General features: G+C 36.7%; 1 protein-coding gene and 1 long non-coding RNA gene across 2 annotated transcripts; one reads left to right on the top strand and one right to left on the bottom strand.

Annotated features, from left to right (window-relative positions):
• Positions 1-2,511: 2,511 nt before the first annotated feature.
• On the top strand, positions 2,512-4,386 carry LOC112092906. The gene is made up of 3 exons (XR_002902813.1): positions 2,512-2,803; positions 3,939-3,999; positions 4,311-4,386. It is a non-coding gene; the product is annotated as an uncharacterized LOC112092906 (long non-coding RNA).
• Positions 4,387-5,680: 1,294 nt separating this feature from the next.
• On the bottom strand, positions 5,681-6,475 carry LOC21385650 (putative F-box protein At1g65770). The gene has a single exon (XM_010105182.2). It carries the CDS (start codon positions 6,473-6,475, stop codon positions 5,681-5,683), a length of 795 nt encoding a protein of 264 aa, XP_010103484.2.
• Positions 6,476-15,914: the final 9,439 nt, after the last annotated feature.

The following is a 15,914-nucleotide window of genomic DNA, read 5'->3' as shown; positions in this document are numbered from 1 at the left end:
ACGTTCCATGTGTGCCTCCGCGTGAAACGGCTGAACTTTACAGAAATAAGAAGGGGTTTTTTTCGCTTAATGTGCTCGCAGTTTGCTCTTTTGATATGAGATTTACATACATGCTATCTGCTGGGAGGGTTCAGCACACGATGCAAGAGTACTTGCGTCAGCCTTAGATAGCCCGCGAAAACGATTTCTGACGCCACCGTCAGGTAACTGGAATCAATATCTAGCTAATTCGTAAACTGCATCCAAATTATAACTGTTGATTGTGATTACTTAAATACATGTAGGAAAATTCTATCTCGTTGACTCGGGCTACGCAAACAACGGATGTTTCATGGCACCATATCGGGGAACAACATACCATTTGCAAGAATATAGGAATCGACGTGGTAGTGGCTTCCGCAGTGAACGTGAATTGTTCAACTACACACACTCCTCCCTACGTAATGTAATCGAAAGAACATTTGGTGTGTGAAAAGCCAGGTTTCATATTTTGAAAAGCATTAACCGTTACCCCATTGAAAAGCAAGTTAAGGTTCCGGTTGCATGTGCTATAGTCCATAATTTTATCCATATGTACTGTAATGGAGATAGTCTATTGGACTAGTACTCACAGGATGCCGTTCCGGTTGCGGACATTGATCCCCATAATGTTGAAGAGGATATCAATGACAATGACAACCACGAAGGACAACTATTGAATTATAATACAGAATTAGAGATGAACGTTTTAAGGGATGCAAGAGCGCATACAATGTGGGCAGTGCACCGTAATCGTCGTACGCGCTAATAATAGTGTACGTAGAAGTACGATATTAATTATGTATATATTGTTGTCTTTTCTGCTCTCCATTTATAATGGAAACTGATTTCCTTCTTTTCATATGGTATTTTAATTAATTAAATGAAGAAAATATCAACTTTGTTTGTAAATTTATTACTACTTGTAGATGATTCACTTTTATTTATTCAGATTAAATTACATAAAATCAATTTAATGAAAGGAATAAAAAAATTAATTTCATAATACTATTCACAACTCAAGTATTAGTTCAAACAAACACAAACTCAAAAAAAGTTTAATCTCAAACTATAACTCAAGTTAACACAATCAAACACAAACTCAGACCCTGTTCACTTCGCTAATTCGAGTTTAGAATTTGAATTTTTCTACAGTAAAAAGCTCTCACAAACAATCACATCTAACTTTTTTGCTACAGTAAAAAGCTCTCACATAAAATCACATCTCAACTCGAATTCTAAACTCGAATCAGCGAAGTGAACGGGCCCAAATTACAACTTAAACTCAAGTTATAACTCAAACTCAACTCAAAAACTACACTCAAATTACATAACTCAAAAACACCCAAAAGAACAAGCCCTCTGTTTGCCATTTCTCTCTCCCCGCTGCCCTTCTTTCTCTCCCCACCGCTCTCTCTCTTCCCCCTCACAATCTGAGCGATCTCCCACCTATAGATGGCGGCGCCATCGCGAGCTTTGAATCCACCGTCGCCGGCTTCATGATTCCAACATGCTGCTCGTGGTTCCAATGAGAGAGAGATGAGGAAAAATGAGGAGAGCGATGAGTAGTTCTGATGGAGGACATTTTTGGATTTTTAAAAATTGTTTTTATGAAATATGATATTTTTTTAATTTAATTTCTTTGACTAACATTTGTTTCGTATACTTTTAAAAAACTGATATTCTCTACCATTTTTGTTGAGTGGACGTTTGATTTATAGATTCAGAATCATAAGTTAAAATTATTTTTAATTTATGTGTATTTTTTATAAGAAAAAATATTATAATTCACCACAAATTATAATTCAAATCAATGTACAAATCCACCAATCAAACAGGCCTAAGTGATTAAGTCATGAGTATTGATATACAGCTCCATGGAGCTGTAACTCCTCAAGACACACAGGTGAGCTGTAACTTCAGTAGCGACAGGACGGCATTTATTGAAACAGAGAATGTTAACTCTAATTGTATCTTGATTAAACGTTCTAAATCATGCTCCTACCATATTTCCTTGTATTCCCAATGACTTTTTGTTACTCAACACACTTCAGATGGTGGAAATTTTTCCCAAAAAAAAAAGAAAAAAAAGAGGTCACAAAATTGCAAAGCTCGTAGAACTAGTTTTTTATGGTTCAATTGTTATCTGCTTTTCATGCACTTAGATACGTTTTAACAAGTTCCAATATGCTTGGAGAGATTACAATTATGGTGTTAACTCTAACTGTATCTGGATACGTTTTTTAGGGTTCAATTTTTTTTGCTTCTACAATGATTTTTTATATTTACAAAAGAACAAGTCCTAAGTCATGAGTATTGATATACAGCTCCATGGAGCCGTAACTCCTCAAGACACACATGTGAGTTCTATATGGGTCCTATATACAGCTCCATATGATATTTGTTTTTTTGTTTTTTTGTTTTTTTTTTATAAAAAAGAAGCAGGATTTAAGCAGCGCTGTAAAAATATAGAAAAAATTATTTAGGGACAGGATAGGTATACATCAAATTATTCAAAACCTGATAAAATCCCAGATCAAGGGGATGCGATGCATGTTCTTGCTTTGTTGGACTATCGGGTTGAACTATATGCATTTGTATGCTCTACAACTAAGAATGACATAATCCATAACATGAACTTCCATTATGCTACCAATATTTCATCATCCTTTATTGTCATTTGATTTTGTTGAAGCAGGTGGTTTATTCCATGACAGATATGTGTATCATATTGGCAGACAATAGTAAGGTTGTTCATCGGCTTGGTAGCAAATTTCCAGTTGCGGTTAGTTCCCATTTCATTTGCTGTAGTTGAATAGTTCAGTTCTTCATAGCTGATTTAATGCCCTCATGATGATGCTGTAATTTTCCATGAACTGTACTGTACTTTTCCATGGAATGTAACTTTCCAATACCTCTGAAAAAGTTCTAGAAATTGATTAGACTATTTAACCAAACGGAATAACCTTGTATTATTTTCTAAGCAGTGCTTGTATGGTGGGGTAAGATCATCTCCAATGCAGTGCTATAATTGTTGTGCCAAGTGTAAATTTAGCATTTGAGTACAAAAAAACTCTTCAATGCAATGTTATTTGTTGTGGCAAATTTTCCATATGTTATACTTTGTGGCAAATTTTCCACCAAATATAGCATATGACAAATTTGGCACTTGATTTCTATTGGTTGATATAGTTACTTTTTCATTTTATGATTACAACTTTTGCTTTTTAAAATTATTTTAAAACTAAATGATTAATTTTACAACTTTTAATGCTTAATGATTATAGAAAAAGTAGATTTTAGCATTTCAAATAGCATTGTGCATTGGAACACAAATGAAAATAACATGTTCTATCATACGTTTTGGTGTCAAATATACAATTGGCATTAGTATTTGCGTTAGAGATGGTCTAAGGATCCTAAGAGTTTTGATGAAGGTAGATTCCATTTAGTTGGCGATCCCCGGTTCCAAATTCCACTTTATTATTTGAAGATTCAGTTTCAGTAGGGACGGGACGGTATTTATCGAAACAGAGAATGTCAACTCTAACTATATCTTGATTAAACGTTCTAAATCATGCTCCTACCAAATTTCCTTGTATTCCCAATGACTTTTTGTTACTCAACTCACTTCAGATGGTGGAAATTTTCCCCATAAAAACTTAAAAAAGAGGTCACAAAATTGCAAAGCTCGTAGAACTAGTTTTTTATGGTTCAATTGTTATATGCTTTTCATGCACTGGATACGTTTTAACAAGTTCCAATATGCTTGGAGAGATTACAGTTAATAGGCAATTTGAGCCTCTTTGAGGCAGATGTCCCATCGTATCCCATCTCTACGTGTGTGTCAGTTTGTTTGCGTCAAATTCATGTATGACCCTATCCTACCATGTACCGATTATTATCAAGATGCGTTTCAGGTCGAAGTTCTTCCCATTGCTGTAACACCTGTTCTAAGGCGTCTCATTGCTCTTGGAGGAGGTTAGTTTTTACAGTACCATTTATACTTGAATATAGTGATGCATCTCCTTTCTTCCTTTTTTTTTTTTTTTTTTCTTTTGCTTCTAAACTTCATACTAATTTCTTTTAAAAAAATGTTCATCTTCTACGTTTTATTGGATCTCATTACTAGTAGATTGGCAATAACTTTTAGGGATGGTATTATCCATTCTAAATTGTTGTTCTAGGTCAAAGGATTTTTGAGCTCCTTGCAAGTTTTATAAGGCTTATTAAGGTTATTTTTTTCCTCCTCAATCTCTTTTACTGACTTAATTTTCTGAAGCATTTATCAGTTCCTGAAGCCAGATCTGCCCTAGGAAAGGATGGGCCAGTGATCACTGATCTTGGTAATATGATCATAGATGTGAGGTATGTTCGTACTACCGGCTACAGCTATACCTTTTTTATTATTTTTATAGAATATACCTCTTAATATGTTCCTTCCTCATTGAGATTTATAGAATTTGTTTTTAGTTTTAAACCTGATTCATATCATTAACTTTGTCAGCTTCTCAAATGGGATACAAAACCCTGATGAACTTGAAAAGAATATCAATCTGATACCCGGTGTGGGACTTAATTCTCAAAATTAAAAGATCAAGGACCAAACGGCCACTCTCTAAAAGAGTTAGGGACCGATTACTCTTTTAGTTTTTTATATGCTTCTTATTTCACCAACCATAGTGGCTATCCGAATGTTGTTCATGTACACTTTAAGCGCTAATAACGCAAACTCCAAACCCTCCTACCCAGTGCACACTAAGCGCTTTGATGCTAATTTTCCTAACTCCTTAGTTGTTCATTAAAAAAAAAAAAAGGTTTTCCAATCACATATATAAAGCAGCTCCCACTAAATTGTACTGAAGACAATCCAATGGAACTCTATTAGCAATTATTACAAGTAAACAAGGAAAATTACCCACAGAATTCAGATATAATGGCGAAAAGTGCTTGGAGTTGAACTAGGTGTAAATGGTAAATTCTGTGGGTAATGGTAAATTACCCACAGAATTTATATGGTAAATGTTGTATTTCCTTCATTTACCAGATAAACCTATATTTAGTAAATGGGGGATTTATCATGTAAATCGCCAAATTATCAGAAAGCAACTTATTGGTTACAACATCAAAGCATTTCTTTAACCGGTAAATCCATCATTTATCACCTAAATTCTCCATTTACCAAATTGAACAAAATCTGTTTGTTAGTAAATGAAGCATTTACAAGGTAATTTTGCATGTACTAACAGAATATGTTCGTGAATAGTAAATGCATTCTCCTTTCTATTATAGTTATAGAAAGATAGAAAATTCCTGTTCTGGGATTGCTCTACTTCAAAAACCATAAAACTTAAGGAGGTATATTTTTTAAGTACTTATAACTTCAAAATCGAGTTAAAAGAAAACGCATCGAAACATCACCCACAAAAATAGAATATGTTCAACTTTTCTTTTATGTTTCCTGTGCATCAATAAAAGAGAGAAACCAATGAACGGAACAATGAATTTAAAAGAAAAGGATGAGCTATTACTTGCTAGTATATAAAATAAAATAAATGACGTATAAGTCACTGAAATCCGGAGCCCATAATCACGCACAGCAAGGATGCGAAAAGATAATCTATAGTTCCTTTTTGAATTCTTTTCAATAAATGCAGAAAAACTAACGAAAAGCGTTTGGGGTCAAACCAGGCGTTATCCAAGTTGAGCGGACGAGTGAAGAAGTTGAAGTTGACACACCAAAACCAAGGCCTTCAGTTCTTCGCGTTTCCATGTCATAAACGCCAATGTCAAGACCCTGGATATTGTGCAACCACTCTAGCTCCCAATTGTCATCCGTAAAGTAGATCCTATTCTTCCTGCAATTAACAGTGTTTGCAGAAAAAATGCTCCATGAGGTGTTGTTGCCAACGAAAAAGGCCTTGTCCCTAATACTGATTACACTTTCCCACCCGACGCCTCGAGGATTGAACTTGTACACTGCAAACTCCGCCGTTCTTTGATCAGACCCCATATCTTCGCTGTAGCGGAAAACCCCGAACAGATCATCGTCAGGTGATGCAACCAAGTATGCTCTGCCTGTCCTTTCCATTTCAGGCAGAGGCCCGACCGATTCACCTATGGGATGGGCAGCAATGAGCTCAACTTTTGCAGAAAGAGGCCCAGAAAACTCCATCAACTTCACTAATTCATTGACTGTAGAACTCATTTTACCTGATATGTTGTGGAAAGCAAACTCTATCCTAACAAGTGAGCCATCATCACAAAGTGCGTATACTTGATCTTGGCCTCGTAAGTAAGAGATGTCTCTGAAAAGTAGCTTTCCTGGATTGCTAATCCAAATCCATTCTCCATCTCCGGGTACCCCGGTAAAAGCCACTTGATTTTCTGGATTAAAAATTACCATGACAAGGAACTTATCAATCTTGATCTTGAACACCAGGATTTTATGTATCATGTGGAACTGGTTTTTCCTAGAAAGCTGGTTGTGCATTGTTGGGAAAGGTGGGAGATTGATGCACACTTCCGAAATGGATTCATAAGTTGGGCTTCAAGTTCAGGGTCAACAGTTACAAGCCAACCATAGGAAGATCCCCAAATGCGCCTTCGTACAACTGCAGGTAGTTCTAGTATGAAACCATTGTTGTTGTGGAGATTGAAGAAAGAGTGAGAGGAGCTGCCCGAATTCTCAGAAAGCATAAGACAAGGAGGTTTGGGACCTTCATCCCATTCCATATTGGAACAAACACTTCGGCTCGAATGACAGACCTCCGAAAAGGCCACAAAATCCTTGTAGTGAAGGACCTTCTTTGAGATAATATCAAGGCAATTGTCGGGGAGTTGGCTTAGCTTATCAGGATAGCTGTCTTGTGACTCATCATCAACTGCCGTCTCTACAGATTGGACAGAGTCACCATTTGGAAGTTTGAGCTGATTCAGTACATCATCGGTCTTGGCATCACTTCCAGGCAAAAACAAAGGGAAGTTAGTTGAAAACTAGGAGACAAGACAGTAAGTGGTACTAGTTTTCTAGGCAAAAACAAAGTGAAGTGAGTTCAAAAGTGGTACAGCGAAATAGACGAGAGAACAGAGAAGAAAATTGATGAGTACATGTGTGTTTTCTTTTGAAAATCCAGAGGCCAAATTTTCAAGAAAGAAAGTTCATACATGAAAAGGAAAGACCAAGAAAAGTTCAATGGCACAAGTACTAGAAACTCGAAGTAAAAAAGAATGCTAATTAAAATAAACTTCCTATATTTTGAGGATAGATTTTAGTATCTATCCTTCCTGAATTTCTCATAAGTTGGCAGTTTTATCTCTATTTTTTGTTTTTCACAATTTAGTTCCAAAATATTTTAACTAGCAACCACTAAGTGGGATAGTTATTGGGCTAGGGGACTTGGCCAGGTCGAAGTTGAGATAAGGGTTGAGTCAAGGACACGGACAAGGTCAAGGTGGCCTAAGTCAATGTTGGGGTGAAAGTCAAGGTCAGGTGTTGGGGAAAAAGGCTAGGGCCAAGGCCGAGGTGAGGAAAAGAGATAGGGTTGTTGCATTGTTTTCCCCTACAATTCAGTCGGTTAGCGTTCGATAGGTCATAAGCCTCAGGGGGCAGAGCTCATTGTTTCCGGGGAAGTTGGAACAGCTAGCTTCCAACCATCTTCCTCCTCTCCCTCACTATATCCCCTAGAAAAAATTCAACATAAATTTTTTTAAAAGGTTTTACTGCACACCATATTGTTTCAATTAAATTACAATTGGGGCTCCGCCCCTGCCTGGTCCCTTACTATGCCTCATTCCTCGAATGTTCCACTACTGGAAAAGAAATTAACACTGGAAAAAAACTGCAAGCTCACCAATGCTAAATGAGTCTAATTTAATTTGTGACTAAAAATAGTCAGTTGGTTACGTCACCAATCAGTTTGATAAAAATTTATCAGCATACTGTTTGATAAAATTACTAATGGCTCAACTGTAAGTTAATAGCTCTGTCCTTCAAATGAGTAACTATCTACGTTTGAAAAGGTTTGGCTAGCTAGTGATGCAAGAAAAACAGCCAGGACACGAGTTTCTTTTGTTAACCATTCTTATTTTACTTGTTATGACATGTTAATTGATGCGGCATATTTTTACTAGGGGATAGGAAGGGGGACTAGGAAGCCGAGACCAAGTTTGCTAGCATCATTTTTCGCTGATAGCAAGTAATTACTGCTTTAATTAGTTACTAATTTGGTAGTCTAGAAGTATGAAATGTAATATGATATTAATTATTTATTTAATAAAATAGTTCATTAATTATTTTATGTGCATATATTAATGAATATTTTATGATATCAATGAAAATTTCATGATTATTTATGCGACCTTAAATATTGTATATAAGTGTTATATGCGAGAGGATAATATTTAAAGATAATAATCAAAACAACAGGTCATCGCACATTCATGGACGTGTGCGGGGGGAGAAGCTACCCCATGCGCCATCTCGGGCCCCGGATATGGTGAAAAATATGCAAGGGGGTCCTAGCACATTCATGGACGTGTGCAGGGGCAAAGCTAACCCATGATAGGAAAATTTGTCTAGGTAGTTGGAATGTAGGTTCTTTTAACCAGTAAATCTATAGAGTTAATAGATGTTATGCTGAAAAGAAGAATTAACATCTTATGCTTACAAGAAACCAAGTGGACGGGAGAGAAGGCAAAAGAGATTGGAAACCTAGGACATAAGTTATGGTACACAGGTTGGGAAAGGAATCGCAATGGAGTTGGCATTCTAGTGGACAAAACTTTGAAGGATGAAGTGGTTGAGATTAAGCGATTAGGTGATAGAATTATTATTATCAAATTTGTGTTAGGGGAGAAGTTCATATATGTAATTAGTGCTTATGCTCTACAAGTAGGATTTGATGAGGAAACTAAAACCAAGTTCTGGGAAGACATGAATGACTTAGTGCGTAGTATAGATAATGAGGGTAGCATTTTTATTGGAGGCGATTTGAATGGACATGTTGGTAAGGATAGAGAAAACTTCGAGAGGATTCACGGTGGTTTTGGTTTTGGGGCTCGAAATGAAGAAGGAAAATCTATTTTGGAATTTGCATTAAGACACGACTTTGTTATAACCAACACATTCTTTAAGAAGAGAGATTCGCATTTAATCACTTTTAAGAATGGGAGGAACTCGAACCAGATAGATTATTTTCTCACAAGGTATAGAGATTGTTCTCTATGTAAGGATTGTAAAGTAATTTCTAGAGAAGCACTAGCCACCTAACATAGGTTAGCAACCCTAGATGTGAGCATTAGGCTTTACCATAAAATGACTAAGATAAATCACATCCCACGAACTCGTTGGTGGCATTTAAAGGGAATAAAGACATTGGCTTTTAAAGAGAACTTGTTAAAGGAGGCTGCTTGGTCATGCGAAGGTGATACAAATACTATGCGGGACACCGTTGCGAGTTGCATTCTAAAAGTGGCAAAGAAGGTAGTGCTGAAACTTTAGACTGGTCGCCCGTGACCACCGAAAAGTCTGAATTTTTGCCCGAATACCGAACCCGAATTGCCCGAAAATTCGGGCTGCCCAACCCGACCCGAAAATTGCCCATGGACGAGCTTCGAGCAGGAGATGCCTACCCGTGCCCGGTCGGGCTGCCCGATGCCCGACCGGCTGCCCGAATTTTATTTTTTTATATTATATTTTTATGTTGTATAAGTATTTGTATAATTACAATGTGTATATTACAATTTGAAATAAACACACGAACTATATAAAAAAAATTACTTTTTTATTAATTTTTAAATTTGTAATTCATGATTGCCTCGTTAAAAATCTTACCAAGAAAAACCCAATTGGGATAAAAACTTGGTAAGGAAAAAAGAGTGCAATCATTGTAGGACGAATTACAAATTTGACGAACTTACAAAGTCTATACAAGATTACAATAAACACTATACAAATTAGAAATTATAAAGTAAATAAATATTTACAAATTAGAATAATAAAATTTAATTTGAAGCAGAAGGATCGTCTTGAAAATTAAAAGTTAATCTATTAAATTCGTTGATCCATTCTTGGTTTGCCGGTGAGATTATATCGTGTAAGCGTTGGTCAGAACGGTCTCAATCCTTGATGCACACCAAAGCTTCAACAATATCCTGCTGCAATGCGTTTCTCCGTTCTTCAAGTATTCGGCCGCTTGTACTGAATGTTTGTTCGGCTGCAACAGTGGAGACCGGGATCGAAAAAATATTCATTGCCAGTCGTGTTAGGATCGGCCAAGTTAATGCTCGTGCCCTCCACCACTCAACCAAATCAAATATTTCACTACTGTCTATAACTAAGCCCTCACTCAGGTACGCCATTAACTCGTTGAATCCGCCGCCACCTCTTGATGAAGATCCACTTCCACTCCCAGATTCTTCTTTACCTTGACTCGTCGTCGTCTTCTTCTTCTTCTTCTTCTTAGAAAACCCGAAAACATTTAAGAATGAATGCGGATTGTCGTCTCGTTGTTGCGGTTGTTCAACACGGGGTGTGTTTCTAAACCTACTTTCGTAAGAGATATATAGAGAATATATTTTTTCCTTTATAATAGGAAATTAGTCAGTAGTGTCGATAGTTAAAAATTCACCTAAGTTATCTAATCCACTTTCTAGACCTTCTAATTTTAATCTAGGGTCAAAAATAACACCGAAACCATACAACATGGGTAATTTAGACCAATATTTTTTAAACTTCTTTTCCATAGGGGCGATAGGAACTCCTAAAACCTCGTGTGTCCTAAATTCACTAAATAAAATAGACATTCTTAAAAGTTCTCCTAATGTTAATGGTGAAGTTGGGTAATAAGTTCCACTAAGCTTTAAGGTAACTTCGTGAAATCTATCTAAAAAGTTATACAAAAATTCGACAATTTGCCAATCAGTTTCATCTATAAATCATGTTCCTAATTTTGCACTAACATAATTTGTTATAGCATCTTTATAGGGGATGCATTGTTCAAGCATTATGTAAGTGGAGTTCTATCATATGGGCATATCTAAGGCTAATAATGCTCTAGGATTTTGACTACATGTTTGTAGAAATCTAAATCAATCTTGTATTCTTTGATTACTACCTTGAATCCAATCAATGTTATCTCTAATTTTTTTAATATAACCTGACATTAATTTTACACCGGACTTTACTATTAAATTAATTATATGACATGTACAATGTTGGTGGAAAATATCATTATTACCGAATAAACTTAAATCATTTTTAAAAAGTTCTATTGCTTTAGTATTCGCAATTGCATTATCTAATGTTATGACCATTATTCTATCTCTTAAACTGTATTCATCAATAACAGATAAAATTGTGTTATATATTAAATTGACAGTATGTGATCATATAACATATTTGAAACCTAAGATTCTCTTATCTAAATCAAAATCTTTATAATAATGTCCGGTTACAGCTAAATAATCATTGTTGGCAACGGCGGACCAAATATTCGCCGTTAACGCAACGCAACCACTAGTAGAGTGTAGAAGGTTGATTAATGCTTCCATTTCTTGTTTATATAATTTTAATGCATCTTTCCTAAGAGTAGTTCTAGAAAAAAATTGTGCATTAGGATTATGTACAATTTTAATATAACGTTGCCAATTTCTTTGTTCAGTAAAACTTAGTGGTTGATCTAATGTGGCTATTAATCGTGCCATTTCCTTACGATCAACTTGCGGGTCGTATTTTCACGTGCTTAGACCGCCGGTTTGGCGGTCAAACGATAATTGCGTTTGGCGGAGATCAGCTCCGCCTCCTTGCTTTTGAAGACACTTTTCAGAGTGTCTTCTTAAGTGTGTAGTGCCGTGAATAGTGTTACCTTGTAATTTCTCACCACAATATTTACATTGAGCTACATATTTAATGTTATCGTTATTGTTGACCTACTCGAATGTGTTGAAGTGCTCCCAAACTGCTGAAGTGCGCTTGCATTTCTTCTTAAAACTTGCAACACTTGCACTAGCACTACCGCTTACCTCTCCTCCACGGCCACTTGCGCAACCACCATTACGTCTCCGACCTCTAGTACGTCCACCAGGGGTCGGATTTGCAGTTTCATCAACAACTCTTTTCATAGTTTGCGATTCCTGCGTTTGAAAAACATTAAGAAATTACCCTTCTTCGATGTTGAATTGGGCATCAATGGGAATATCACCACCATAACTAAAAGAAGCCATTATGAAAAATAAGAGAGATTGAGAGCGCTTTGAGAGAGCTTAAGAGATATCGAGATTCGAGAGAGATTTAAGCGAGATTAAGAGAGATTTGAGAGAGATTAAGAGAGATTTAAGAGAGATTTGAGAGAGATTAAGAGAAATTGAGAGAGATTAAAAGAAATTGATAGAGAATGAGAGTTTTTGGGTGAGAAAAATGGTTGGAAGGAGGGGGTGTATTTATAAGAAAATTTTTGGGTTGAAAAAAGAAAAAAATTTTCCCCAAAAAATTCGGGTCCAACGGCTACTATAGCTCCGCCTCCTTGCTTTTGAAGACACTTTTCAGAGTGTCTTCTTAAGTGTGTAGTGCCGTGAATAGTGTTACCTTGTAATTTCTCACCACAATATTTACATTGAGCTACATATTTAATGTTATCGTTATTGTTGACCTACTCGAATGTGTTGAAGTGCTCCCAAACTGCTGAAGTGCGCTTGCATTTCTTCTTAAAACTTGCAACACTTGCACTAGCACTACCGCTTACCTCTCCTCCACGGCCACTTGTGCAACCACCATTACGTCTCCGACCTCTAGTACGTCCACCAGGGGTCGGATTTGCAGTTTCATCAACAACTCTTTTCATAGTTTGCGATTCCTGCGTTTGAAAAACATTAAGAAATTACCCTTCTTCGATGTTGAATTGGGCATCAATGGGAATATCACCACCATAACTAAAAGAAGCCATTATGAAAAATAAGAGAGATTGAGAGCGCTTTGAGAGAGCTTAAGAGATATCGAGATTCGAGAGAGATTTAAGCGAGATTAAGAGAGATTTGAGAGAGATTAAGAGAGATTTAAGAGAGATTTGAGAGAGATTAAGAGAAATTGAGAGAGATTAAAAGAAATTGATAGAGAATGAGAGTTTTTGGGTGAGAAAAATGGTTGGAAGGAGGGGGTGTATTTATAAGAAAATTTTTGGGTTGAAAAAAAAAAAAAATTTTCCCCCAAAAATTCGGGTCCAACGGCTACTATATTTTCAGGCAGTTCGGGCAAAATTCGGGCAGGTCGGACAACGGTAAGAAATCCGACCATTGGGTTCAAATTTTCGGGTAAAATTCAGGTTCGGGTCGGGTTCGGGCAAAAAGACCCGTTTTTGTTCAAAAATCGGGCATTTTTTGGGCAACGGGCAAAATTCGGGCAACGATCACAAAAAAATCGGGCAACGGTCAAATAAATTCGGGCAACTTCGGGTATTGCTGGAAAATTTAAAAAAATTCCGGCAAACGGCGGGGAACGACTTCTCCACGGCGGCGGGCTGTCGAGGAGATTAATATTTTCGAGCTACTCGAGCCTGTGCCCGAAAAAAACCGTGGTCGAGCGGCGAGAGGGCCCTACCCGCCGTGCCCAAAAATTTTCAGACACCGGGCATGCCCGCCGCCCGAAGTTGCAACACTAGGAGGTACTAGGAGTATCCAGAGGTAAAGGCCCTCCGGGAAAGGAAACCTAGTAGTGGAGTGAGAAAGTTCAAAATGCTACTAGGACCAAGAGGAATTTATATAGAGAGCTACCAAAGTGTAAGGATGATGAGACTTTTATTAAGTACAAATAAGCTAAGGGAGTAGTTAATAAGGCTTGTGCTACTTATTTGGATGAGGTGTATAGGAAATTTGGGACTAGAGAAGGAGAGAAGGATATCTATAAACTAGCTCGGATAAGAGAACGGAAGTGTCGGGACTTAAATCAAGTGAGATGTGTTACGAATGATACAGATCAGGTTCTGACGAATGATGAAGATATTAGGGAGAGGTAGAAGAGTTACTTTGAGAAACTTTATAATGAAAATCATGCAATGGGATTTGGCGATCTTAGGTACCAAGGTAAACCAAATGTGATGTATACAAGAGGCATCAGAGTTTTGAAAATTAAAACTGCATTACGAGATATGAAAATGAGGAAAGCATGTGGGCCAGATGATATCCCAATAGAGATTTGAAGGTGTTAGGAGAGGTTGGAATTAAGTGGCTCACTAAGCTTTTTAACGAGATACTAAAGAAGAAGCATATGCTCGATGCTTGGAGAAAAAGTATTCTCGTTCCCATCTTTAAGAATAAAAGAGATGCGCTAAATTATAACAACCATAAGGGTATAAAGCTGATAAGTCACACTATGAAGCTTTGGGAAAGAGTTATTGAAAAGAAATTAAGGCCACAACTACCATCTCAGGTAACCAATTTGGGTTCATACCCAGTAGATCAACGATGGAGGCTATTTTTCTTCTTAAGATGCTGATTGAAATGTATAGAATAGCTAAGAAATATTTGCATATGGTCTTCATAGATTTAGAAAATGCATATGATAGAGTACCGAGCGAAGTGCTATGGTGAGTACTAGAGAAAAGAGGAGTGCATATGAGGTATATCAAGGTAATAAAGGATATGTACGATGGAACTGTCACAAGTGTGAGAACTACTTGAGACTACACGAAAGAGCTTCACATTCGGATTGGCCTTCATCAAGGTTCCGCTCTTAGTCCTTATCTTTTCACTATCGTGATTGACGAGTTGACAAGAGAAATTCAAGATGGGATTCCCTAGTGTATGCTTTTTGCAGACGATATAGTTTTAGTTGATGAACATCGAGAGGGAATTAACCATAAGTTAGAACTATATAGACAAACCCTTGAGACGAAGGGATTTAAGTTAAGTAGAACAAAGACTGAGTACATGCATTATAGGTTTAGTAATTTGAGAGATCAGAGTGATGGAATTTCTTTGGATGGTGTGGTGATTGGGCCTTCTAGGAAATTTAGGTACCTTGAGTCTATAGTGTGTGAAGAGGATATAGATGAGGATATTGGACATAGGATTAAGGCGGGGTGGATTAAGTGGAAGAATGTCACTGGAGTTTTATGTGATGATAGAACAGCAATTCGCCCAGCTATGTTATATGGTAGTGAATATTGAGCCATTAAGAGACAACAAATATATAAGATGAGTGTGGCGGAGGTGCGTATTTTAATATGGATGAGTGGCCATACGATAATGGATCGCATACGAAATGAAGTTTTTCGTAATAAAATAGGTGTAGCACCAATAGAAGATAAGGTGCGAAAAAATCGTCTGAGGTGGTACGGGTATGTACAACATAGATCGTTAAATGCACATGTTCGTGCTTGGGAGAACATCAAAATACCTAGTACTAGGAGAGCGAGGGGTATACCAAGAATTACTTGGGCCAAGTAGTTAGGCACGACTTTCAAGATCTAGGACTTCAAGAGAGTCTCGTGTTTAATAGAGCAAACTGGAAACGAGAAATTCATATAGCCGACCCCAATTAATTTTGGATTAAGGCTTGTATTTGTTGTTGTTATTGAATCAAAACAATGTTCGTAATGAATTTAATTAAAATTCAAGAGCTTTAATTAAAACATTACTAATACATGTCATTCCCATTTAGAATGGATCGGTGTTATCCACACTATTAATATGGCGAGATATTGAATGAGTGTATTACGCATAATAAAATTATGTAGAACACAGACAAATACACAATATGAATTTCTGATAATTTTTGTTAAGTATAGAAATTCTAATTAAATCTACCGATTGTCATATATAAAATGATCTTAATATTGAGTTCTTAGCAGACTCTTATTTATGTATTTGTGTCTTTTGATTTACTCAGTACGGATTCTGAG

The sequence above is a fragment of the Morus notabilis genome, unplaced genomic scaffold (assembly GCF_000414095.1).
Source record: "Morus notabilis unplaced genomic scaffold, ASM41409v2 Scaffold2558, whole genome shotgun sequence".
Taxonomy (NCBI): domain Eukaryota; kingdom Viridiplantae; phylum Streptophyta; class Magnoliopsida; order Rosales; family Moraceae; genus Morus; species Morus notabilis.
This window is presented reverse-complemented; position numbering and strand designations above follow the sequence as displayed.

Excerpts from the sequence above, each read along its gene's own strand:
- LOC21385650 (XM_010105182.2), bottom strand. The coding sequence starts at position 6,475 with ATGATACATAAAATCCTGGTGTTCAAGATCAAGATTGATAAGTTCCTT.